Raw genomic sequence first — 27,515 nt, 5'->3', positions numbered from 1 at the left:
ATGAACTCTCGAAACCCCAGTATCTTTTTCTCTCAAAATCAACCACATCTGACTCCTCCCTCACCCAACCTCACATGACCAACAAACAAATAGTTTGAAAACCTCATGGTTACTGGCTAGGAGCCATAACTGCAATAAAGCGGATTTACTTCCTAAGCAGTTCAGTACTGTGGTTAATATTTTACTGAGGCCTGCAGAGACCAAAATGGAGTGGCATTTTATTTACCCATTTCTCACAAGTCCAAACATCTCAGAAGCTGTAAGAACTGGTGCACTGACATGCTCCCTGTATGCAGCAGTCCATACAACTGTAGGATCCTCGCACGGGCCACCAAATAACGTAGGGATTTTTCTCTCTATGAAAACGGGGCGCCAATTAATGTTATGTAGCATGTGCATAAGTATTCACAGCCTTTGCTCAATACTTTGTTGATGCACTTTGGCAGCAATTACAGCCTCAAGTCTTTTTGAATATGATGCCACAAGCTTGGCACACCTATCTTTGGGCAGTTTCACCCATTCCTCTTTGCAGCACCTCTCAAGCTCCATCAGGTTGGATGGGGAGCGTCGGTGCACAGCCATTTTCAGATCTCTCCAGAGATGTTCAATCGGATTCAAGTCTGGGCTCTAGCTGGGCCACTCAAGGACATTCACAGAGTTGTCCTGAAGCCACTCCTTTGATATCTTGGCTGTGTGCTTAGGGTCGTTGTCCTGCTGAAAGATGAACCGTCGCCCGAGTCTAAGGTCAAGAGCGCTCTGGAGCAGGTTTTCATCCAGGATATCTCTGTACATTGCTGCATTCATCTTTCCCTCAATCCTGACTAGTCTCCCAGTTCCTGCCGCTGAAAAACATCCCCACAGCATGATGCTGCCACCACCATGCTTCACTGTAGGGATGGTATTGGCCAGGTGATGAGCGGTGCCTGGTTTCCTCCAAACATGACGCCTGGCATTCACGCCGAAGTGTTCAATCTTTGTCCCATCAGACCAGATAATTTCGTTTCTCATGGTCTGAGAGTCCTTCAGGTGCCTTTTGGCAAACTCTTTTGGCGGGCTGCCATGTGCCTTTTACTAAGGAGTGGCTTCCGTCTGACCACTCTACCATACAGGCCTAATTGGTGGATTGCTGCAGAGATGGTTGTCCTTCTGGAAGGTTCTCCTCTCTCCACAGAGGAACGCTGGAGCTCTGACAGAATGACCATCGGGTTCTTGGTCACTTCCCTGACTAAGGCCCTTCTCCCCCGATTGCTCAGTTTAGACGAGTGGCCAGCACTAGGAAGAGTCCTGGTGATTCCGAACTTCTTCCATTTACAGATGATGGAGGCCACTGTGCTCATTGGGACCTTTAAAGCAGCAGAAATTTTTCTGTACCCTTCCCCAGATTTGTGCCTCAAGACAATCCTGTCTCGGAGGTCTACAGACAATTCCTTTGACTTCATGCTTGGTTTGTGCTCCAACATGTACTGTCAACTGTGGGACCTTATATGGACAGGTGTGTGCCTCTTGACGGATGTGAGGGCAGTGAGAGGAGCGGTGGTACTATAATTGCATATGAATCTATGGTAGAAGTTGGGGAAGCCCAGGAATCGCTGCAGCTCCTTACAGATACTAGGTGGAGGCCGTTCAACCACTGCTGTGGCCATCTTAATACTGCCCGCATAAATTATATATCCCAGGAAGGAGGTAGTGGCGCAATGGAACCCACACTTACAAAGAGACGATTCTCCAGCAGGCGTTGCAGAACCTTACGGACATGAATGATATATTCTTCTTTGGTCTTGGAATGCATCAGAATGTCATTGAGGTAAACAAAGACAAAATTATTTAACCCCTAAGACATCATCGATCAGGTTCTGGAATACAGCTGGTGAGTTAGTGAAAGTAGGTAAGTGACTTTGACAGGAACAAGACTTAATATTGGATTTTTATTTGATTTTTTTTTATCATCGGAGGTGTTTTGAAGAGAATAAGTTTTTCAGACTGATGTAGATGGAAGTTAACGTTAACATGTTATCTTTTAGTAGTGCTTATTACTTTCATAGTGCACAGTTACCTATATCTTCAAAGTGGATCTAATACTGCCTTTAGATAGATGGCCAAGTTAGACTAAACATTTATTAAGTTTCAATGTCCAATTAAACCTGCAACTAAACATGAAAATAAACTCCAGCTTCTTTTTTTTTGACTACCTAATAACCTAATCATATGATTGTTTATTGGTCTCTTTTATCGTGAACACAACAGCAATAATGATTTCTGTTCATCTATCATGTGACCTGGGAGCTATTGAAAAAAAATGCATTGTTACACTTTTTTTGGCAATTTATTGACGGTCCCTAAGAAAAAGCCCTACACGGAGCTAAAAGTCAGATTCAATGAATGGTAGTATAGAAGAATGCTATTCTATAGTGACTAATTTAATGTTGAATGCTGCATCAAAGAGCATACCCATGAGTAGAATAACAGGGAAACGGAAAGCGGTACCAGGGTGGAATGAAGAATGCACTAAAGCTATTAGAGAACGAAATAAAGCATTTCGAGTATTAAGGAGTAACTTGAATCAAGAAAACTCAATGGATTATCAAAAGAAAAAAATAACTAGTAGAATTATCAAATCCAGTAAAAAGAATGCATGGAGGGAATACTGTTCTACTATAGGCAGAGAAGTGAAATTTGGAGATGTATTGCAAATGTTAAAGAAAATGAGTGGCAAAAGGAAATATACTAAATTCCAGTGTTAGAGGATGGAGAAACAATAGCTGTAACAGATAAAGAAAAAGCTAATATATATATATTTTTTTTGATAAAAGAGGTTTAATCGTACCAGAATGGATTCAGGAAGGAAAGTTAGGTCTTCCATGGACGTACTTGTTAAAGTTAGCAATGAAATGAGAAAGCTTTTTTGATTAAATAATTGATGGTGATTGTTTTCTTTGATATCGAAAGCGTACGATTCTATGTGGAGGGAAGGGCTGCTAATTCAAATGAATAGAATGTGCATTAGTGGAAGATTTTACAAATGGGTATTAGATTTTCTATCAGAAAGAAAGTTTAGAGTTGAGGTAGGACCAGAGTTATCCGATGAGTATGATACACTTAACGGAATTCTACAAGGAAGTGTCATTAATCCGGTGTTATTTAACATTATGATCAATTGTATATTCATGAATCTTGACAGAAGGATATGCTCATCATTAGATGCAGATAACGGAGCTATATGGATTAGGGGGAGAAACAACACAAGTGTGCTGAGAGAGATGAAGAAAGCTATTTTAAAGGTAGAGCAATGGTCATACAATTGGGGTTTTTAAATCTCAACAAGTAAGTCTTGCTAAATGTACTAAACTAGAAAGAAAAAGATAGAAGAACAGTGTCTTCTTTTATATGGACAATATAATATATAATTTTACTTTACACTTGAAAATCCTGGAATCCTGTTCCACATACTCCGGTACGGTAGGTGGCGGTGTGCACCTAAAGTTGGTATACAACCGCCAAAAAAACCAAGAAGAAGAACACAAAAAAATATTTTAAAAAAATAAAAATAAAAATAAAAAAAATAAAAACAAAAACACAAAACAGCGCTACACCAGTATATAATTATGCAGAGACAGCGACGCCAATAGAACTATTGGTGATACGTCGAGATACTAAATGAAAACAAGATATAACAGATGGATTTTGTATTTCCTGCTTTGATAACGTTGACAGTGTATACTTAAGAGTACACCCTAGTAGGTGTAGGCTACTTCGTACAGCTTGAAGGTAAAGGAATATGTTTTACTTTTGATGAAGCGGTAAATTGAAGGTTAGTCGCCAAAGTAGTTTAAAGTGGATTAAAAAGTATTTTTGTGTAGCCTCCTGTGTAAACTGTGATTACGTTTCGAAGAAACAATTTCGAAAGTGATTGTGTGTGAAAATAATCTGTTTAGTTTAAAGCCAAAATAAATGACGTAATCGCACAAGTTCCAAAAAAGTACCAAAACTTGAGACGTTTCGGCTGAGAACGTCTAGGGTTGAACGTAAAAGACAAGGCTAATTAAGAAATCTATCTGCAAAGAAAAACTAGTAATTTCTTTGCGGATATTAAACTTCAGCCACAGCAATGCTATCTAAATACCTACGCTTGGACCTTCCACTAACATGAAATTGACTACCATTTGGGGAAGCTTTGAATATCAACAGGAAGTGTGTTGACAGAGTTGAATTTCTCAGCGATTCTAACATGCATACCCAGTGCTAGACCGAAATAAATGCGAACGTTACGGAGGAATAAATACACATCAGTTCCGCTCTGACTGGAATCAGCGTGGAAAGAGAACTTTATTGACACATGCACACGGATATATACACACACATATCACATGTCAATCTCAGTGCATTATATTGGCTGTTATCATTATCCATCATACAGTACCTGCATTTACAAGTTTGCAAGTTTGCCTGTGATAATACAATAATAAAGATATACGTGTACAATTGAGAGCACACTTTTATATATATCAAACTTAATCAACTAAAATTTTGTGGCAGGTTTTGTCATCACATCTGCTACCATCTGGTCTGTTGGGCAACACTCCAGACTTATTTTTCCGTCATTCACAGTTGACCTTACAAAGTGACACTTTATGTCAACATGCTTACACCTCTGTCTGCTTACAGGATTCTTTGCTAACGCTATTGCACCTTGGTTATCCTCATAGACATAGGGTGGTGCTTACTGATGTCCGTCAATACCTTCCGGTAGTTGTACTGGGTACATACACTCTTGTGTAGTTGCGGCTAACGCCATATACTCTGCCTCACAAGTGGACAGTGCAACAGTGGACTGCTTTTTGGTTTTCCAAATCAAAGGACCACTTTCATTTAGGCTTACATAATAACTGCTCGTACTGCGTATGTCAGTTACATCAGCGGCCCAATCTGCTTGTAATGCCGGTCTCTGCGTCTCTGAATAACGTATTCAGTCAACCCTCACTGCTCAACTTTTGTAGTGAAGTCAGTTTTGTATACAGGCGAATTATATGCGGCTTACTTTTACCCGCATAATATTCTCTCAGAATCTTTAGCGCTTTCGGCCCATTATCCACTGCTTCTCGCATAACCAACAACAAACTTTTATCGTCCAGAAACTGGATTAGCTCCGCACATGCCTCTGCATTTTTCCACTCGTCTACTGCCCGTTCATCATCGTCAGCAGGCTCATAAAATAGTGTCCTTTAGCCCTTGCAAAACTGAAAATTTTGTCTCCCACAGCTCAGTTCTTTTCACCTCTGTCAAAGACAAGTCAATGTCAATCTCATCGCATCACATTGGCTGTTATCATTGTCCATCATACAGTACCTGCATTTACTCATTAAGTTTGTCTATGTGATAATACAATAATAAAGATACAATTGAGAACATACACACAACCTCTTTTTAAACTTGACCAGACCTTTATATAACTGAAACCAAAATGTTGTACTCTAAAAACTCTGCAACATTTGAAAATGTTCTAAAGATAGTATGTTGCTAATACAGTATAGGGCCTAGATGTAGATATAGATATAAATAACTAGATGTTGTTCAAAACTGATATAACTCATATTTCTCAAGAATGGAGTGCATGAAAAGAAATGTTGTATTTTTGCAACACTGGGAGTTAAGTGTTGGAGGTTTCTTTTTATTGTTGTTGTTTTTGCCTTTTTATTTTAACTGAGAGGTTTATATGTTTGCAGATGCATGCCCTTTTCAAGAACAAAATACAATTGCATTGTAATCTTTCTCTTTTTACTCAATTTGGTACCACACACAAAATAAATTCATTTCAAATTAATTTTAATGTGCATTTCTGATTCATGTCAAAATGTGTAAAAATGTATTATTTCATATATTCAGAAAGGTATGTACATTTCACATGCATTTTGAAATACATTTGGAATATTTAGAAATATGTTTGATAAATGCATTTAAAATACATAGAAAATATATTTCTCATACATTGGAAATACATTTCTGAATGTAAAAAAAGTATGATTCATATCTCTAAACAGCTGCATACAGTTGTGATTATTTTTCAAAAATAATACCGAATGTGTGTGCAAAGAGCTTGTCACCTGTACAGTCAGCATAAATGTATAGAGCAATGAACAACTCGATCAACTGTATCCCTCCCTGAGCAGCACAAAGCCAAATATGCTCAGTTCCTGAGGGGCTGCCAGCCTCAGTCAGCACTCGCGTAATGCTTGTTTCTTGATGGGAGGAGCTATTTAAACCACCAACCTTACCTGTTCACGCATTGCTCACTTCTGCTGCTCTGCTGCCATTCTGCTAGCTATGCTGTTGCTGCATTGCTGGAATTGCTCTGGAAACCATGCAAAGCTGGCTGCCCTGCTGCCTGGTTCATTCTGCATGCTGCTGCTCCTGTGCTGCTGTTGCTCGTATTACATGCTGTTGCCACTTCTGTTGGTTGTACTTGCTTGAATAATTCTGCTTATTCCTGAAATCATGCCTTACAGAACTTTTTTTGCGGTCCCACCACCATCCCAGCATCCACCTGTCCACTTCTCAAGATTTTGTAGTCAAGTCAGCTGGCGTAGAACAGGGAGAGACAGGCAGAGCCTTGATGCCAAAGTTTTCATTTACATTAAACCTCAATAAATATTGCATAAAGGCATACTATGCAGGATTTCCTTTCCTTTCATCACTCCTGTGTTTGCACTGAACCTGTTCCCTAGCCACACCCCCACACCTGTTACATGTTTCCTAATGTGTAATCACACTCACCTGAATCCCATTGTGTCTCGTTACCTGTGTATATAGTCTCTCTGTTTCCTCCTGTTCTGTGCCAGACTGTTATATGCACTGCTCCATGCTTGCCGTACTCTCCAGCGGTTGCTGTCGCTACCGGTTTACCCATTTTCTGTGGCCGGTTTACCTGTCCCGTGTTCCTGTGTCCTGTTACCTGCTCCTGCCTTTCTGTATCACACCCTGTCTCCAGCCCTCGTCTCCTCTCTAGCTCCCAGCTCCTTCCCCAATCCTACCCCCATTGAACTGACGCCCTGGCTTCGACCCTCGCTCACCCGGGACCTCATTTTTACCTGATCAGCACTGCTCTGTCTGCCTGATTTTCAAACTTTGCCTGTCCCACCACCACAACTAGTTTACCTGAATCATTCCTGTTTGCTGGTTCTTGAACTTGGACTGTATTACTCTGTGAATAAGCCTACTTATTCTGCCCTCTCTGAGTCTGCACTTCGTTCTGATTGTCTGTTCCGTGACAAGAAATAAAAAATAGTAGTAGACAAGCAAGGTATTGGGCAGAAGTTAACACAGACACAAATTGCCATTCTATCATAGTAGTGATTGTGCATGTTTGTTTTAGTCCTGCATAGTAGGCCGTTAATTCATTGTGAGTTGTCTGACTGAAATACTTATTTTCTTATGATTATGCAGAACATTAAATTTCACTGTCAAATTTTGTGTGCATCTCTCCTTTTTTGTCAATTTCTGTCTTTCTGTCTTGTACTCTTCTTTGCCGTGTTGATTTGCTTATTCTTGTCTTTCTTGGGTAAGTGACTGGTTTGCTCTCTAAATTGTAGGAGTGCATAATTGTATTAGATTATTAAATTGTTTACACATTCTTTCTGAGATTTATTGTATGTTACTGTCTTATTCTGTGTTATCCGTTCAGAATGCAACTAAATATTGCAGTGCTCATCTGTCATTGACTAATACTGATGTTAACAAGCACCTGAGCTGAATGTGTGAACTTCACATTTTTTTGCATAATCAGAGCAGTGTTCTTGACTAACTGCCAGTAGAGCGCAACATAAATTATTTAAGAAAATTCATATTTATTTTCAAATATTTAAAATATATATATATGTTTATTGGAACTGTATGAAACTTTATTTAATTCGTCGTTTTTGAACAATATCCCATTTCAGTAAGGTTTATATATTTCAGGATAAATGGAAAGATTCTGTGGAAAGATGCAGCACACAGACTTCATCTTAATTACACTCTTGATCTTCACTCTGCCTGGGGTATATGGAGGGAATGTGCTGGTGTTCCCATTGGATGGCAGCCACTGGGTGAACATGCAAGTCCTGACTGAAGAGCTGGTTTCCAGGGGCCACGCTGTCACTGTGGTGCGTGCCTCAAACAGCTGGTACATAAAGGAAACATCCCCTCACTATACCTCGATCACCATCCAAAACACGGGTGGGTTCGATGAAGAGGCCTTCAGTTCATTTGTGTCAAGATTACTGCAAATTCGCATAGAAGGAGGCTCTTTTTGGACCCGTATTAGTCTTCAAATGGACATCGTTCATCAGTTTTCAGAGATCAACAGAAACTTGTGTGAAATGATGGGTCGCATGTTTGAAGATGAGGAGTTAATGCAGTCTCTCATGGATGCTAAATATGATGTTGTTCTAACTGATCCTTGCTTTGGTGGTGGGGTGCTGCTGGCTCATCGTCTTAAACTTCCTCTGGTTTTCAATGTAAGATGGACGATACATGGAGAGGGTCACTTTGCAATTGCTCCCTCACCATTATCCTTTGTTCCTTTTCGTGAAGCAGAGTTAACAGATAAGATGAATTTTCCCCAACGTGTGCAGAATATGCTAGCATATTTTTTTGGATTATGGCAGATTGCGGTCGTTCCAAAACCTCATTATACTGAATTTTGCAAACGATATTTTGGGCCTGAAATTGAATACTTTGAGCTGTTTCAGGCAGCTGATATATGGCTCATGAGAAATGATTTTGTCTTTGAATTCCCACGCCCAACGATGCCCAATGTTGTGTACATGGGAGGGTTCCAGTGTAAGCCTGCTAAGCCTCTTCCCCAAGACCTGGAGGAGTTTGTGCAGAGCTCTGGAGAACATGGAATCATTATTATGTCACTGGGGACTTTAGTTGGTCACCTTCCTCATGATATAGCAGTCGAGATAGCTGCTGCTTTTGCCCAACTGCCTCAGAAGATCATCTGGAGGCACACAGGAAAAAGGCCAGAGACTCTAGGTAACAACACCCTATTGGTCAAATGGATGCCACAAAATGATCTTCTGGGTCATCCAAAGACCAGAGCCTTTGTGGCACATGGAGGAACCAATGGAGTTCAAGAGGCCATTTACCATGGTGTTCCAATAGTTGGCATTCCTTTGCTCTTTGATCAGCCTGATAACCTTTCTAGAATGAAAGTTAGGGGAGCAGCTACGATTGTGGATATTGCTAACATAGACAGAAGCATCTTCCTCCAGGCCTTACAGGAAGTGCTTCATGAACCATCCTACAGGATGAACATGCAGAGACTCTCCAGGCTGCATCTGGACCAGCCAATGAAACCACTGGACCGTGCAATGTTCTGGATTGAGTTTGTCATGAGACACAAAGGTGCTGCTCATCTGCGCACAGAGTCCTACAGGATGCCCTGGTATGCCTACCACTCTGTGGACGTTATAATGCTGCTGCTGGCTGCTGTGTTTTTTATATTGCTGACTGCTGTTGCTATCATCAGATTTTTGTGCTGTAGGACAAGCAAAATTAAATCTGATTGAATGCACTGGATTGTCATCTGCTTAAAAATATTAATTCAAAGCTTTAAAAATAAAAGGTATTGTTGAAAATAACGGAAATGAAAATAATGATATTTTAAATATAAATTTTCATGAAATCTTTGATTCATCAAATGTCAAGTTGTATTTGTATTAATCTGAAGGCTATTGGTGTAACTGAACTTTATATTGCTTATTAAAGTCTGTTAAACCACATACTGTGTTTGACTTAGTAGATAACTATTAATAATGCCAGCCCAGTTTTAACACCTGATTTTCATTTTCAAGTGTTTACATTTGATTGGTGAAGGCTTTTTTATTTATTTATTTTTTTAAATTATCCTAAAATGTCCTGACATGAACTCTAGAAACCCCACTATCATTTTCTCTCAAAATCAACCACATCTGACTCCTCCCTCACCCCACCTCACATGACCAACACACAAACAGTTTGAAAACCTCATGGTTACTGGCTGGGAGCCACAACTGCAATAAAGCAGATTTACTACCGAACCAGTTCAATACTGTGGTTTATATAATGAAATTAGGAGATATATTGCAAATGTTAAAGAAAATGAGTGGCAAAAGAAAATTCCAGTGTTAGAGGATGGAGAAACAATAGCCGTAACAGATAAAAAAAAGGCTAATATATGAGGAAAGAGCTTTGCTAATACACACAGTCACTTAGACAATCTGCATGAAAAGAGGAAAGAGACAGCCCTAATAATGCCATGCAATGAGATAAACGCAGATCAACATGTAATGCCATGTTAGTAGAATCAGGGGAAATCCCACTAGAGCTCAGCAGAGACAAACTGACTCTAACATATTGGATTCGGCTTAGAGGATGTGGGGATGGAAATGGCACTAAAAGTGTCCTAAACAAATGCTGGGAGTATAGATATAACCGAAATGGTTTTGGATGGAAGATAAAAGATAAATCAGAAGCATATGACCTAGATGGAATACATTTCAATTCCCCTACTCCAATAAGTAATGTTCCCATGGCACTTCCCTGAGGCTAAATTTGATTTTATTATCCTGGAAATAAAGAAAAATTGGGCGGAACGCGAAATAGGATACTATGCAAACCAGCATAAAATAAACATGATCAGCTGGGTTTTACTGATGGATCAAAAGATCAAAGTGACCATGTACTTTACATTATTGGCATTATTGGCATTTGGCAGACGCTCTTATCCAGAGCGACGTACTGTTGATTAGACTAATCCTCCCCTGGAGCAATTCAGGGTTAAGGGCCTTGCTCAAGGGCCCAACAGCTGTGTGGATCTTAGTGTGGCTACACCAGGATTAGAACCACTGACCTTGCATGTCCCAGTCATTTACCTTAACCACTACACTACAGGCCGCCCATGTAGGAATAGGAGTATATAATTTAAAATACACATAGGAAAGACAATTTCTCATAAATTATCAGTTTATACAGCTGAGATGATGGCAGTGATTGTTAGTCTCCAATGGGTGGAAGAAGTGAGACCAGACAGGGTGGTGCTGTGTATCGATTCTGCAGCAGTTATTTTTTGCCTACATACTATAAACTAATTTAGGAAAGACCTAATATATGAAATGTTTCAATGTTCATTGAGGATGCAGAGAATGGGAATAGAAATAATATTTTGTTTGGGGTACCTGCACATGTGGGATTAGAGGGTAATGAAATTGCAGACAGGATGGAAAAAAGATCAGTAAATATGACTCACATAATTAATATAGCATTTGGAATAGGGAAAGTAAAAACAATAATTTAAAATAAAATATTGGAATGCTGGCAGAAAAAGTGGGACAAGGACAGTAAGGGTAGAATATACTATAGGGTACAAAAGTCCATTAGAGCACAGAGTGTTAAATGGCAAAGCAGAAGAGAGGCGGTAGTTATATCCAGATTAAGATTTGACCACACTGGTTTAAATAAAACATAATTTTCATTGGCTAAAGTAAATTCACATGTTTGTGCACATTGTAATATAACTGAAAACACTGAACACATAATAGTGCATTGTATCAAATATAAAGAAGAAAGGGAGCGTTTGCAACAAAGGGTAAGAGAGGTTGGACGAGGTTGGGATTTGGAAGGGAAACTAGGAACAAATGGAGATAAATTGTGGGAAGTACAGAGATGGATTATAGAGTTCCTAATAGGCACAGGATTGTTTCATAGAATATATAATTTTACTTTACACTTGAAAATCCTGGAATCCTGTTCCACATACTCCGGTACGGTAGGTGGCGGTATGCAGCTAAAGTTGGTATATAACCGCCAAAAAAACCAAGAAGAAGAACACAGAAAAAAAAACCCCCCACAAAAAACAAAAACACAAAACAGCGCTACACCAGTATATAATTATGCAGAGACAGCGACGCCAATAGAACTGTTGGTGATACGTCGAGATACTAAATGAAAACAAGATATAACAGATGGATTTTGTATTTCCTGCTTTGATAACGTTGACACTGTACACTTAAGAGTACACCCTAGTAGGCGTAGGCTACTTCGTACTGTTTGAAGGTAAAGGAATATGTTTTACTTTTGATGAAGCGGTAAATTGAAGGTTAGTCGCCAAGGTAGTTTAAAGTGGATTAAAAAGTATTTTTGTGTAGCCTCCTGTGTAAACTGTGATTACGTTTCGAAGAAACAATTTCGAAAGTGATTGTGTATGGAAAATAATCTGTTTAGTTTAAAGCCAATGACGTAATCACACAAGTTCCAAAAAAGTACCAAAACTTGAGACGTTTCGGCTGAGAACGTCTAGGGTTGAACGTAAAAGACAAGGCTAATTAAGAAATCTATCTGCAAAGAAAAACTAGTAATTTCTTTGCGGATATTAAACTTCAGCCACAGCAATGCTATCTAAATACCTACGCATACCTACGCTTGGACCTTCCACTAACATGAAATAGACTACCATTTGGGGAAGCTTTGAATATCAACAGGAAGTGTGTTGACAGAGTTGAATTTCTCAGCGATTCTAACATGCATACCCAGTGCTTGACCGAAATTAATGCGAACGTTACAGAGGAATAAATACACATCAGTTCCGCTCTGACTGGAATCAGCGTAGAAAGAGAACTTTATTGACACATGCACACGGATATATACACACACATATCACATGTCAATCTCAGTGCATTACATTGGCTGTTATCATTATCCATCATACAGTACCTGCATTTACAAGTTTGCAAGTTTGCCTGTGATAATACAATAATAAAAATATACGTGTACAATTGAGAGCACACACATATATATATATATATATAATATGTCAACAGCCCCACTTGCTCTCACACTTTTGAGTTAAGAAGATAACAGTGTGAGAGCAAGTGGGGCTGTTGACATATTATATATATATATATATATGTGTGTGCTCTCAATTGTACACGTATATCTTTATTATTGTCATAAGGTTTTCTACCTTGCATCATGTAAACTTTCACTTACATGGTTAGTTTCCAAACATATACTTTGCAAACTTAATCAACTAAAATTTTGTGGCAGGTTTTGTCTGATATGATATCAGATGTGATATCTGCTACCATCTGGTCTGTTGGGCAACACTCCAGACTTATTTTTCCATCATTCACAGTTGACCTTACAAAGTGACACTTTATGTCAACACGCTTACACCTCTGTCTACTTACAGGATTCTTTGCTAACGCTATTGCACCTTGGTTATCCTCATAGACATTGGGTGGTGCTTACTGATGTCCGTCAATACCTTCCGGTAGTTGTACGGGGTACATACACTCTTGTGTAGTTGCGGCTAACGCCATATACTCTGCCTCACAAGTGGACAGTGCAGCAGTGGACTGCTTTTTGGTTTTCCAAATCAAAGGACCACTTTCATTTAGGCTTACATAATAACTGCTCGTACTGCGTATGTCAGTTACATCAGCGGCCCAATCTGCTTGTAATGCCGGTCTCTGCGTCTCTGAATAACGTATTCAGTCAACCCTCACTGCTCAACTTTTGTAGTGAAGTCAGTTTTGTATACAGGCTAATTATATGCGGCTTACTTCTACCCGCATAATATTCTCTCAGAATCTTTAGCGCTTTCGGCCACACTGCTTCTCGCATAACCAGCAACAAACTTTTATCGTCCAGAAACTGGATTAGCTCCGCACATGCCTCGGCATTTTTCCTCTCGTCTACTGCCCGTTCATCATCGTCAGCAGGCTCATAAAATAGTGTCCTTTAGCCCTTGCAACTGAAAATTTTGTTTCACCTCTGTCAAAGACAAGTCGATACCAACGGCTACTTGAACTTACCATCCTGGGTCTTTCGCCCCTGCTATTTTACTCGGTGATCCTTCTACTCATGGTGCTAGCATGCTAACTCTCACCTGACACACGCGGTACATTGGGATACCTTTCTCGGTGGCAAATCACTGGATAACTATCTCTGGGTAACTCAGGGCCCATAACCTGTTCACAGAGTTGAATTGCTCAGCGAGTAGAAATAAATATACACATATGGGATGCATCAGTCCCGCTCTGACTGGAATCAGCGCAGAAAGAAAACTTGACACATGCACATGGATATATACACACATATCACATGTCAATCTCATCGCATTGGCTGTGATTATTGTCCATCATACAGTACCTGCATTTACTCATTAAGTTTGCCTATGTGATAATACAATAATAAAGATACAATTGAGAGGCCGAACATGCACACAACCTCTTTTTAAACTTGACCAGACCTTGAAGTAACTGAAACCAAAATGTTGTACTCGAGAAACTCTGTGTGCAACAGTTGAAAATGTTCTAAAACAGTATGTTGCTAAAATACAGTATATAGCCTAGATGTAGATATAGATATAAAGAACTAGATGTTGTTCAAAACTCATATTTGTCAAGAATGGAGTGCCTGAACAGAAATGTTGTATTTTTGCAACACTGGGAGGTTTTTTTATTGTTGTTTTTGCCTTTTTATTTTAACTGAGGAATATGTTTGCAGATGCATGCCCTTTTCGAGAACAAAATATTGCATTGTTAATCTTGCTCTTTTTACTCAATTTGGTACCATACACAAAATAAATAAATTTAATGTGCATTTCTAATTCATGTCAAAATGTGTAAAAATGTACCATTTCATATATTTAGAAAAGTATTTACATTTCACATGCATTTTGAAATACATTTGGAATATTTAGAACTACGTTTGATAAATGCATTTAAAATACATTGAAAATATCACATTTCTTGTACATTGGAAATACACATTTTACACATTTTGACGTGCATCAGAAATGCATATTAAAATGTATTTAATTTCCGTATAATTCATATCTCTGCATACAGTTTTGATTATTTTTCAAAAATAATAGTATGTTTTCATTGCTTTTGCACATGTAAATTTTGTGTGATGTTTACCAATCATTAAATAAAAACCCATAAGAACAACTTTTTTTATTGCAGGTATTTGCAAACAAGGTTACATCCTCATTTACATTAAACCTCAATACATACTGCTCAAAGGAATATGATGCAGGATTTCCTTTCCTTGCTTCGCTCCTGTGTTAGCACTGAACCTGCTCCCCCGTTACGTGTTTCCTAATGTGTAATCACACTCAACTCAATCCCATTGTCTCTCGTTACCTGCGTATATAGTGAGTCTGTTTCCTCCTGTTCTTTGCCAGATTGTTAAATGCACTGCTCCGTGCTTGCCATACTTTCCAGCGGTTGCTGCTGCTACCGGTTTACCCGTTTCCTGTGCCCGGTTTACCTGTCCTGTGATCCTGTGTCCTGTTACCTGCTCCTGCTTTCCTGGTTCTGTATCACACCCTGTCTTCAGCCTTCAGTCTCCTCTCTAGCTCCCAGCTCCTTCCCCATTCCTACCCCCATTGGACTGACGCCCTGGTTTCGACCCTCTCTCACCCGGGACCTCGTTCAGCTGTGCTCTGTCTGCCCGGTTTTCAACCTTTGGCTGTCCCACCTTACCTGAATCATTCCTGTTTGTTGGTTCTTGAACTGTATTACTCTGTAAATAAGCCTACTTATTCTGCCATCTCTGAGTCTGCACTTGGTTCTGATTGCTTGTCCTGTGACAACAAATAACAAATATTATTTATAACAGTATAATGACTGTTTAATTTTGTGTGCATGTCTCATATTTTGTCAATTTCTTTCTTTTTTTCCAATTTAATTTCAGACAGTATGACGCCATTTTCAATCTGGTCATCTGTCCTTGGGATTGTCCTGTCATCACCACTCATCTTCACTCTATGTCGGGGTGGAAATGTGCTTGTGTACCCCATCGAAGGAAGCCACTGGGTCAACATGAACATCCTCATCGAGGCTCTGCATGCTCGGGGACACAATGTAACGATTGTGCGTTCAGACAAGAGCTGGTACATCAAGGAGAAATCCCCACATTACAGCACCGTTACTGTCCCTGTTGAAGAGAGCTTAGATGAGACATTTATTACAGAAATCATCACGAAAGGGATTGATTCTCAAAGTGGAAAATACTCTATGATCAACATTCTGAGCTTCCACGTTCAGTTGATTGAATCATTCTCAAGAGCTCATCGCATTGTGAGCAAAATGGTCGAGGCTATTTTCAAGGACAATATGTTAACAAAAAGACTTCAGGAAAGCCAGTATGATTTAGTGCTTGCTGACCCTTGTTGGGGTGGTGGAACATTATTGGCAAAGTACCTTAACTTGCCTTTGGTTTACAATGTGAGGTGGCTTCCCGTTGGAGAGGGGCATTCTGCAATTGCCCCTTCCCCCTTATCCTACATCCCAATCACAGGATCTGGCTTTTCAGACAAGATGTCCTTCACTGAACGTATCAGAAACATGCTTTTCTATTTGTTTACGCTCTTTCATGATGTGTATATTGTCAGGCCTCATTATGCTGCTCTGTGTCATGACTACCTTGGCCCAGATGTGGACTTCTACTCATTAATGCAAGCAGCTGATCTCTGGCTCATGAGGGTTGATTTTGTCTTTGAATTCCCACGCCCAACGATGCCCAATGCTGTGTACATAGGAGGGTTCCAGTGTAAGCCTGCTAAGCCTCTTCCCCAAGACCTGGAGGAGTTTGTGCAGAGCTCTGGAGAACATGGAATCATTATTATGTCACTGGGTACCTTTGTTGGTCAGCTTCCTTATGATCTAACAGAAGAGATAGCTGCTGCTTTTGCCCAGCTGCCTCAGAAGATTATCTGGAGGCACACAGGAGAAAGGCCAGAGACTCTAGGTAACAACACCCTATTGGTCAAATGGATGCCACAGAATGATCTTCTGGGACATCCAAAGACCAGAGCCTTTGTGGCACATGGAGGAACCAATGGAGTTCAGGAGGCCATCTACCATGGGATGCCAGTACTGGGAATTCCATTATTCTTTGACCAATATGACAACCTCCTTCGACTGAAAATTAGAGGAGGAGCGCAGATCCTCGAGATAGGCACTTTAAACAAAGACAGCTTCCTCCAGGCCTTACAGGAAGTGCTTCATGAACCATCCTACAGGATGAACATGCAGAGACTCTCCAGGCTGCATCTGGACCAGCCAATGAAACCACTGGACCGTGCAATGTTCTGGATTGAGTTTGTCATGAGACACAAAGGTGCTGCTCACCTGCGCACAGAGTCCTACAGGATGCCCTGGTATGCCTACCACTCTGTGGATGTTATAATGCTGCTGCTGGCTGCTGTGTTTGTTATATTGCTGACTGCTGTTGCTATCATCAGATTTTTGTGCTGTAGGACAAGAAAAATTAAATCTGATTGAATGCACTGGAATGTCATCTGCTTAAAATATAAATTCAAAGCTTTAAAAGGTATTGTTGAAAATAGCTATTTCTGATTAATCGAATGCCAAGTTGTATTTGTATTAATCTGTAGGCGTATTGGTGTAATTTAACTTTATATTTGTGTAATTTCACTTATTGAACTCTGTGAAACCACATTCTGTGACTTAGTCGATAACTATTCATAACACATGATTTTCACACTGATGTTCTACATTACTACATTATTTCAAGTGTTTACTTTTGATTGGTACAGGCCATTTGTTTTTTGATTATCTTAAAATGAACTCTAAAAACTCCACTATCTTTTTCTCTGAAAATCAACCACATCTGACACAACACACAAACAGTTTGAAAACCTCATGGTTACTGGCTGGGAGCCACAACTGCAATAAAGCAGATTTACTACCTAACCAGTTCAGTACTGTGGTTAATATTTTCCTGAGGCCTGCAGAGACCAAAAGTGGACAGGCATTTTTGCCCATTTATCACAAGACCAAACATCTCAGATACTGTAAGAACTGGTACACTGACATGCTCCCTGTATGTAGCAGTCCATACAACCAGGTCTTGCAAGGTTTTCCACTGCTTTCTCCTAGCCCAAAGTAGGTTATTTTGTGCAAATGCACATCTCAGCTCTGGTGGGGAAACAGTCAAAATAGAGTCTTTGCCTTCATTGCACTACTTGGGGTGCCTTTTGTGAGTTTGCTGTTGCACATTTCTGTCTTTTTCACTCACTGGGAGATTCACTTGAGTCAGCAGCAGAGGAAGTTTGAACACTCAAAATGCCTGTGCACCTCTCGTTTATCATGGCAGTGCATTGTGATGGTGTCATTTTATTTTTTCTACGCTGAAAGACACTGCCATGACTGGAGAGGACACTGGGTAGGATGAATATCATGGCATTCTCATAAAATGTGTTATGTAGGCTTTAAGGCACATAGTCAGTGTTACCAACTGTTCATGTTTAAAGAATGGCATATTATGGTTCAACAACACATGGTACTGTAGCACTTCAATCTGCAAATCATTTACATCCATTTCAAAAGAGTGCTCAGTAATCATAAAGGACAGGATTATCAGTTCATGCCACGTTTTTCTTTGTGCTATTATGAAGGGATATACTGTATGTATGTGTTATAGACAATGGCAAAAGGTGAAGTATGAATTATTAGCTCATAGGGAATGTGTCATTTCTATATGGTTAAACTTCAATGTATAAAAATATAATTTCATAAAATTTGTGAATCTGTGAACTTTGTCCCAAATATAACGGAGTGCACTGCATGTAGACCCTTGTTAACTTCATTGTACAAAATGTCCAAACAATCCTATTAGCCAAGACAATGAAGTGGGGGTGGAGGAGTTTTAAGAGCACCACGTTGAGAGTAAGCTTTCTTTTCCACACTTAGCACTTAGACTGCTAGAACTGCAATGAATAGTATTTATTCAAATTGATGTTCTGTTAAATTGATTGGCTGTTCATGTGCAATTTGTTCAATAACAGCATTTTTTTATTCAGCGGACATAGGCTATTCATTGTCTGGGGTCTGTGTTAGCAGTATACCTAAAACAGAAAGGCATTAGAACTGTGCACACTTAAATATTTGTTTATTTATGGCAAGTCATATTGTCATCGCAATATTCAACAACATTATCGCATATTGCATATTTTCCTCATATTGTGCAGCCCTACTCAATGGTTGGTGCACTTCCTGTTAAAAATAAAAATCACTGGTCCTCTCTTTCCTGTGCTCAGTGCTGTTGGAGTGCAATCTCTTTAGAAACCAATTACAAACTCCTTCTCAGTCTGTGCTGTCATTTGGTCACCTATTACAGACCTGAGGGTCTACCTAAAAATCTCTTCCCACAGTGACAGCCACATTCAGCATATGAACTGTTACTGCCAGGATACAGGTCAAGGCTTACTGTTTACAGCTTCAATTACAAATCATATATACAGTATAATGTCCCATTGCTAAGATTATTCATAACATTTCACAAGCACAGTGCAGACATGGACATGTAACTATGTATTCTGAATGTTTGTACTTCTTAGAGAGTGGTAAATTAGACTAAAAGTCAGCCCAGTGCTCATGTTTTTTCAGTCTTGACAGTCTTGGGCTGTTGTAAAAAGGGGAGTGCCCTGAACTCATTCAGACATGGTAAAAAATTGGAGGACTGACTCAACATTACACAACATTCAATCACCAGCAGACACCAAATAATCTTTCTGTAAGCAGGGCACAATCACTTAGTTATCGATGACATTCCCTGCCCAACTGTTGTCATTCCAGGCCCGTTTCAGAGCCGAGACTGTTCAACACACCGCAGTCTACGAACTGAACAGAACAGAGCAGTCTAGAACCTGTTTTGGGGGCCATTTCAAAAATCTCGGGGCCCCCACAGACTAACAGGCCATTACTGTTAACAATTAATACTTTGGCATGGCAAGTACAACGAATACAATACTTCTTTTTCTTACTCTTAGATGCCATTTTAATGAATGAGACTCCCGGATATGACAAGCTTTTTATGGCATTTGTTGTGTTGAAAAGCAGTACCCTTTCTGGAAAATTTCTGGCGGGTCTCCCAGTTTGAGACAATTCTGTCAATTCCAGCATACGGCCCCATCCAACAAACAGCAGTTCTTGTTCTATTGGCTATTGCCAATACCCCAGAAAAAAAGAAAGAAAAAAAAACCCATATCGGCTGACCCCTGTCTGGTTTCCAGCTGGGCCCACCCACTGCACCTCAGGATCCCCCCCGAGGCACCACACTAGTCTGCCCCCAGACATAATAATAATAATAATAATAATAATAATAATAATAATAATAATAATAATATGGTTATCCAGAACACAACGGCGATGATGAATGATGAATGATTTTTGCTCATCTATCATGTGACCTGGGAGCTATTGAAAAAAATAAATAAATGCATGGTTACACTTTTTTCGCAATTTATTGACGGTCCCTAAGGAAAATACATACTGGTGTAGGGCTTTATGTCGAGACAGCGACGCCAATAGAACTGTTGGTGAACATACGTCGAGATACTAAAAGAAAAAAAGATATAACAAATGGATTTTTTATTTCCTGCTTTGATAACGTTGATAGTGTATACTGACACCCTAGTAGGCGTAGGCTACCTCGTACAGTTTGAAGGTCAAGGAATATGTTTTACTTGATGAATCTACAGCAAACCGTAGCGACACAGGAAGCGGTAAATTGAAGGTTAGTCAATTAAAAGTATTAAAAAGTATTTCTGTGTGGACCGCGAATGCGTAGCCTCCTGTGTAAACTGTGATTACGTTTCGAAGAAAGGGTGCCTTCGTAACTGATTGTGTGTGAAAATTATCTGTTTAGTTTGAAGCCAAAATAAATGACTTCATCACACAAGTTCCAAAAAAGTACCAAAGATGAGGCGTTTCGGCTGAGAAAGTCTAGGGTTGAACGTAAAAGACAAGACTAATCTATCTGCTAACTAAATTCCTACGTATACCAGCGCTTGGACTTGAAACAGTCCACTGACATAAAATAGACTGCCATATTTGGGGAGGCTGTGAATATCAACAGAAAGTGCAAATGACTCCAAAAATGAACCGAACCATGGGCCGAACATACACATGATCTCTTAACGTTACCCTGTGAGACCCAGACCTTGATGTAACTGAAACCAAAATGTTATACTCTAGACCAGGGGTCACCAACCTTTTTGAAACTGAGAGCTACTTCATGGGTATTAAAAAAAAATAGCAACAGAATAAAATAAAATTTTAGATGCAGCTCACTAGTGAGTTGTGCTATTTTTAGAACAGGCCTGCGGGCGACTCATGTGGTCTTTGGGGGCGACCTGGTGCCCGCAGGCACTGTGTTGGTGACCCCTGCTGTAGACACTCAACAGTGCAACAGTTCTAAATACAGTATGTTGCTAAAATAAAAAATACAGTATAGGGCCTAGATGTAGATATAGATATAAGGAACTAGATGTTGTTCAAAACTGATAACTGATATTTGTCAAAAATGGAGTCCCTGAAAATAAATTTTGTACACTGTCTCTCACAGAGTTAAGTATTGGAGGTTCGTTAAGTATTCTAGGTTTTTATTGTTGTTTTTGCATTTATATTTTGCAGATGCATGCCTTTTTTCGAAAACAAAATACAATTGCATTGTAATTTTGCTGTTTTTACTCAATTTGGTACCATACGGAAAATAAAAAAATTTCAAATACATTTTAATATGCGTTTCTGATTCATAAATTTTTGCATTTCATATGCATTTGCAGTGCATTTAAGTACATTTGGAATATTGAGAAATATGTTTGATGAATGCATTTAAAATACATTGAAAATATATCATACATTTCACATACTTTGGAAATACATTTCTGAATATATTAAATATATTTTGACATGCATCAGAAATGCATATTAAAATGTATTTAATTTCTGTATGATTCATATCTCTAAACAACTGCATACATTTGTGATGTTTTCATTGCTTTTGCACATGTATATTTTGTGTGATGTTTACCAATCAACAAAGAAAAACCCATAAGAACTACTGTTTTTATTCCAGGTATTTGCATCTGTGTTACTCGTGTGTACGCTACAGTGGTCCAAGGAATCTTGTTGACATCTACTTAGACCACTGCCATCTACTGGACTGACTGATATAACTACATATCACAACACCCCTTTGCCTAAGAGGTATTCAAAAAGTGTTTTTCAATATAACAAACAAAAACTGACCCTATATAACATTATCCTAAAATAAGTCAAAAGCTTCTGTGCATGCAGAGTTTCTCAACACTGGCAAGTATGCTGGTCCAATGTCGTCTTGCAATGGTGATGGTTTAGATGATGCAGTGCTCACTGGACCTTCTCTATGGATCTGCTCTCTTTTCTTCACTTTTGCTTTCAGTCTACAGTACATGTGCTTTAGTTTCAATTTGAGGCTTTGAGCTGTACAAACGTCTGATGAATGTGTGGCTTTACTTTCATTGCTCTCTATTGCTAGCATATTCAATTGGCTTTTGCCCCAGTGTCCAGCTTGAGTGGAAGTTCCATTTATTTGTACTGGCACCATCCGTTTGTCCTTTCAACAATGCACTTTTACTTTTAATTTGGCATCTCCAATCCCACCCGAATTTGGAATGTCCTCCAGGTCACAAACTATGTATGAGCATGCTCATATACAGCTCCTGCTGGCTCGGGGGAGTGAAGGCAATCAGCGGTTCTTCTCCGAAACGCAGGCCTGCCAGCCAAGCTGCTTCTTTTCACACCACAGCTGCACATGCAGCAAGCAGACGCAAAGGAGACCCATTCATACCGAATGTGTGTGCAAAGAGCTAGCCGCAGGTACCTGTACAGCCAGCATGAATGGATAGAGCAATGAACATTGCTATATCTCGACCAACTGTCCGACATCCCTGAGCAGCACAAAGCCAAATATGCTCAGTTCCTGAGGGGCTGCCAGCCTCAGTCAGCACTCGCGTAAAGCTTGTTTCTTGATGGGAGGAGCTATTTAAACCACCAACCTTACCTGTTCACGCATTGCTCACTTCTGCTGCTCTGCTGCCATTCTGCTAGCTGTGCTGTCGCTGCATTGCTGGAATTGCCCTGCTCTGGAAACCATGCAAAGCTGCCCTGCTGCCTGGCTCATTCTGCATGCTGCTGCTCCTATGCTGCTGTTGCTCGTATTACATGCTGTTGCCACGTCTGTTGCTTGAATAATTCTGCTTATTCCAGAAATCATGGCTTTCACAACATTTTTTGCGCTCCCTCCACCATCCCAGAATCCACCTGTGAACTCTGCTTCTCAAGACTTTGTAGTCAAGTCAGCTGTCTTAGAACAGGGAGTGATGAGAGGCAGAGCCTTGATGCCAGTTCTCATTTAAATTAAACCTCAATAAATATTGCATAAAGGCAGGCTATGCAGGATTTCCTTTCCTTGCATCACTCCTGTGTTTCCACTGAACCTGTTCCCTAGCCACGACCCCATTACGTGTTTCCTAATGTGTAATCACACTCACCTGAATCCCATTGTGGCTAGTGTGTATATAGTGTGTCTGTTTCCTCCTGTTCTTTGCCAGATTGTTATATACACTGCTCCGTGCTTGCCATACCTTCCAACGGTTGCTGCCGCTTCCGGTTTACCAGTTTCCTGTGGCCGGTTTACCTGTCCTGTGTTCCTGCGTCCTGTTACCTGCTCCTGCCTTCCTGGTTTTGTATCACACCCTGTCTCCAGCCCTCGGTCTCCTCTCTAGCTCCCAGCTCCTTCCCCATTCCTACCCCCATTGGACTGACGCCCTGGCTTCGACCCTCGCTCACCCGGGACCTCGTTTTACCTGATAGCATTGCTCTGTCTGCCTTGTTTTCAACCTTTGCCTGTCCCTTACCTGAATCGTTCCTGTTTGCTGGTACTTGAACTTGGACTGTATTACTCTGGAAATAAGCCAACTTATTCTGCCATCTCTGAGTCCACACTTGGTTCTGATTGCCTGTCCAATGACAACAAATAACAAATACAAGTAGACAAGCAAGGTATTGGGCAAGGTACGTGAACACAGACACAAATTGCTATTCTATCATAGTAGTGATTGAGCTTGTTTGTTTTAGTCCTGCATAGTAGGCCGTTAATTTTTGTTTAAGAGTTATTTGACTGAAATACTCATTGTGGCAGAACATTTCACTTCACTGTAGAATGACTGTTGAACTTTGTGCGCATCTCTTTTTGTCAATTTCTTTCTTTTTTTCACATTTAATTTCAGACAAGCATGAAGCCATTTTCAGTCTGGGCATCTGTCCTTGGGATTGTCCTGTCATCACCACTCATCTTCACTCTATGTCGGGGTGGAAATGTGCTCGTCTACCCCATCGAAGGAAGCCACTGGGTCAACATGAACATCCTCATCGAGGCTCTGCATGATCGGGGGCACAATGTAACGATTGTGCGTTCAGACAAGAGCTGGTACATCAAGGAGAAATCCCCACATTACAGCACCGTTACTGTCCCTGTTGAAGAGGGCTTAGATGAGACATTTATTACTGAAATCATCACGAAAGGGATTGATACTCAAAGTGGAAAATACTCTATGATCAGCTTACTCGGCTTTTACATTCAATTGTTTGAATCATTCTCAAGAGCTCATCGCATTGTGAGCAAAATGGTCGAGGCTATTTTCAAGGACAATATGTTAACAAAAAGACTTCAGGAAAGCCAGTATGATTTAATTCTCACTGACCCTTGTTGGGGTGGTGGAACATTATTGGCAAAGTACCTTAACTTGCCTTTGGTTTACAATGTGAGGTGGCTTCCCGTTGGAGAGGGGCACTCTGCAATTGCCCCTTCCCCCTTATCCTACATCCCAATCACAGGATCTGGCTTTTCAGACAAGATGTCCTTCACTGAACGTATCAGAAACATGCTTTTCTATTTGTTGACGCTCTTTCAGGATCTGTATCTTGTCAGGCCTCATTATGCTGCTCTGTGTCATGACTACCTTGGCCCAGATGTGGACTTCTACTCATTAATGCAAGCAGCTGATCTCTGGCTCATGAGGGTTGATTTTGTCTTTGAATTCCCACGCCCAACGATGCCCAATGCTGTGTACATAGGAGGGTTCCAGTGTAAGCCTGCTAAGCCTCTTCCCCAAGACCTGGAGGAGTTTGTGCAGAGCTCTGGAGAACATGGAATCATTATTATGTCACTGGGTGCCTTTGTTGGTCAGCTTTCTCGCGATCTAACAGAAGAGATAGCTGCTGCTTTTGCCCAGCTGCCTCAGAAGATCATCTGGAGGCACAAAGGAGAAAGGCCAGAGACTCTAGGTAACAACACCCTATTGGTCAAATGGATGCCACAGAATGATCTTCTGGGACATCCAAAGACCAGAGCCTTTGTGGCACATGGAGGAACCAATGGAGTTCAGGAGGCCATCTACCATGGGATGCCAGTACTGGGAATTCCATTATTCTTTGACCAATATGACAACCTCCTTCGACTGAAAATTAGAGGAGGAGCGCAGATCCTCGAGATAGGCACTTTAAACAAAGACAGCTTCCTCCAGGCCTTACAGGAAGTGCTTCATGAACCATCCTACAGGATGAACATGCAGAGACTCTCCAGGCTGCATCTGGACCAGCCAATGAAACCACTGGACCGTGCAATGTTCTGGATTGAGTTTGTCATGAGACACAAAGGTGCTGCTCACCTGCGCACAGAGTCCTACAGGATGCCCTGGTATGCCTACCACTCTGTGGATGTTATAATGCTGCTGCTGGCTGCTGTGTTTGTTATATTGCTGACTGCTGTTGCTATCATCAGATTTTTGTGCTGCAGGACAAGAAAAATTAAATCTGATTGAATGCACTGGATTGTCATCTGCTTAAAAATATAAATTAAAAGCTTTACAAATAAAAGCTATTGTTGAAAATAACAATTTTTGATTAATCAAATGGCAAGTTGTATTTGTATTAATCTGTAGGCTATTGGTGTAATTGAACTTTATATTGCTTATTAAACTCTGTTAAACCACATTCTGTGTTTGACTAAGTAGATAACTATTCATAATGCCAGCCCGGTTTTAACACGTGATTTTCACAATGATGTTCTACATTACTGCATTATTTGAAGTGTTTACATTTGATTGGTACAGGCCATTTTTTTATTATCCTAAAATGTCCTGACATGAACTCTAGAAACCCCACTATTTTTTTCACTCAAAAATCAACCACATCTGACTTCTACCTCACCCCACCTCACCAACACACAAACAGTTTGAAAACCTCATGGTTACTGGCTGCAAGCCACAACTGCAATCAAGGAACAGCCTATCCAGTTCAGTACTGTGGTTCATGTTTTCCTGAGGCCTGCAGAGACCAAAAGTGGAGTGGCATTTCTTTTTTCAAACATCTCAGAAGCTGTAAGAACTGGTGCACTGACATGCTCTATGCAGCAGTCCATACAACCAGGTCTTGCAAGGTTTTCCACAGCTGTCTCCTAGCCCAACATAAGTTATTTTGGCCAGAGGTAATTACCAAATAATGTGCTATTCATACCACATACTGTATTCCCTTTTGCATGGTACTATGGGACAGTAAAAGGAAGCAGTACTGTATGTTCTGTGGGGAGGTATACAAAGAGAGGCCAGGGACTGTGGGCATAAGGACCCTATTGGTTGATTTAGTGCCACGGTACAAGCTCCTGGGACATACTAAGAAGAAACACTGGAGGAACCAGTTTTGGATGCCAATTACTGAACACAAACTTTTCAAAGCATTTATTTTAACACACTGAAAGAGTGAGCACTTTATTAGGTATTTATTCGATTTCTTTCTGCTGCTATAGCCTATCCATGTTTTTAGTTTTTTGAAGCATTCTCTGCAAACTGTCGAGACTGTTGTGCATGAAAATTCCAAGAGATTTTTCTGAGATACTCAAACCACCCTGTCTGACACCAACAGTCATTCCATGGTCAAATCACTTTGATCACATTTCTTTCCCATTCTGACAATTGGTCGGAGACACAGTTGAACCTCTTCAGCATGTCTGGATGCTTGTAAGCATTTACAAATCATTTCAAATCGTTGTGACAGGAACTCAACATGAATATTATGATTAAAATCTCAGTTTAACCTTAAATTAACGTGTTGTGGACAATAATTCTGCTTAGGGGGAATTTTAATGTGACAAAATGTCTGTTTTTGTGGCTTTTAAGCTGAGATTTTACCAGCATTCCATCAATGTTAAATGTTGGACCCCGACGGCACCGAAAAACAGGCAGATTTCACTGACCATTCCATTGTTTACATTTATGGAGCTCGAAAATGGTGACGCAACAATAGCTTTTACTGGTTTACTTCACGCGCTCATACATGGCAGTTGGTGGCAGTTCAAACTGTCAAAATTGTGACTGTAGCCAGGTCAATATTTTTGCTGGGTACTCGGTATGTTCAGCCTTATAAGTCCAAAGTCCCTGGTTACTTTTTAATAGGGTGATGAAGGACCAGCACTCTCCAGGTTCTCTGGCGTATTTCTCGGAAGGCAGGAGTGGAGGTTCATGTGGTAGGTGGGTAGGTGGTGCCATGGGAATAGCCTGAGCGATGGGTGGTGGGGCCCCGGGATTGGGGTTCGCAGATTGGAGGGTCACGGGGTTTGTGGATTGTAGAGTCATGGTCAGG

The 27,515-nt window shown here is 40.3% G+C and overlaps 3 protein-coding genes across 12 annotated transcripts; all 3 read left to right on the top strand.

Moving 5' to 3' along the window:
• The first annotated feature begins 3,625 nt into the window (after positions 1 to 3,625).
• Positions 3,626 to 17,744, top strand: LOC133111194 (UDP-glucuronosyltransferase 2B1-like). Of its 5 annotated transcripts, none has more exons than XM_061221369.1 (2): positions 3,626 to 3,765; positions 15,721 to 17,744. In XM_061221369.1, the coding sequence occupies exon 2, from the start codon at positions 15,726 to 15,728 to the stop codon at positions 17,310 to 17,312; it is 1,587 nt and encodes a 528-aa protein (XP_061077353.1). In that variant the 5' UTR covers positions 3,626 to 3,765; positions 15,721 to 15,725; the 3' UTR covers positions 17,313 to 17,744. The 5 variants fall into 5 exon arrangements, with proteins under 5 accessions (XP_061077353.1, XP_061077354.1, XP_061077356.1 ...); XM_061221370.1 differs by having other exon boundaries at positions 3,730 to 3,808; XM_061221372.1 differs by lacking the exon at positions 3,626 to 3,765 and adding an exon at positions 11,918 to 12,072 and having other exon boundaries at positions 15,725 to 17,744.
• LOC133111191 (UDP-glucuronosyltransferase 2A1-like) lies at positions 3,703 to 9,761 on the top strand. 2 transcript variants are annotated; one of them, XM_061221360.1, is made up of 2 exons: positions 3,703 to 3,765; positions 7,951 to 9,761. In XM_061221360.1, exon 2 carries the CDS (start codon positions 7,956 to 7,958, stop codon positions 9,546 to 9,548), a length of 1,593 nt encoding a protein of 530 aa, XP_061077344.1. In that variant the 5' UTR covers positions 3,703 to 3,765; positions 7,951 to 7,955; the 3' UTR covers positions 9,549 to 9,761. The 2 variants fall into 2 exon arrangements, with proteins under 2 accessions (XP_061077344.1, XP_061077345.1); XM_061221361.1 differs by having other exon boundaries at positions 3,744 to 3,808.
• On the top strand, positions 3,713 to 25,871 carry LOC133111193 (UDP-glucuronosyltransferase 2B1-like). 5 transcript variants are annotated; one of them, XM_061221365.1, is made up of 3 exons: positions 3,713 to 3,765; positions 21,913 to 22,043; positions 24,107 to 25,871. In XM_061221365.1, exon 3 carries the CDS (start codon positions 24,113 to 24,115, stop codon positions 25,697 to 25,699), a length of 1,587 nt encoding a protein of 528 aa, XP_061077349.1. In that variant the 5' UTR covers positions 3,713 to 3,765; positions 21,913 to 22,043; positions 24,107 to 24,112; the 3' UTR covers positions 25,700 to 25,871. The 5 variants fall into 5 exon arrangements, with proteins under 5 accessions (XP_061077349.1, XP_061077347.1, XP_061077348.1 ...); XM_061221363.1 differs by lacking the exons at positions 3,713 to 3,765; positions 21,913 to 22,043 and adding exons at positions 20,361 to 20,568; positions 23,429 to 23,891; XM_061221364.1 differs by lacking the exon at positions 3,713 to 3,765 and adding an exon at positions 20,361 to 20,568.
• Positions 25,872 to 27,515: the final 1,644 nt, after the last annotated feature.

The sequence above is a fragment of the Conger conger genome, chromosome 15, assembly GCF_963514075.1.
Source record: "Conger conger chromosome 15, fConCon1.1, whole genome shotgun sequence".
NCBI classification, from domain to species: domain Eukaryota; kingdom Metazoa; phylum Chordata; class Actinopteri; order Anguilliformes; family Congridae; genus Conger; species Conger conger.
Note: the sequence above shows the minus strand (reverse complement) of the source record. Positions and strands in the feature narration are given on the sequence as shown.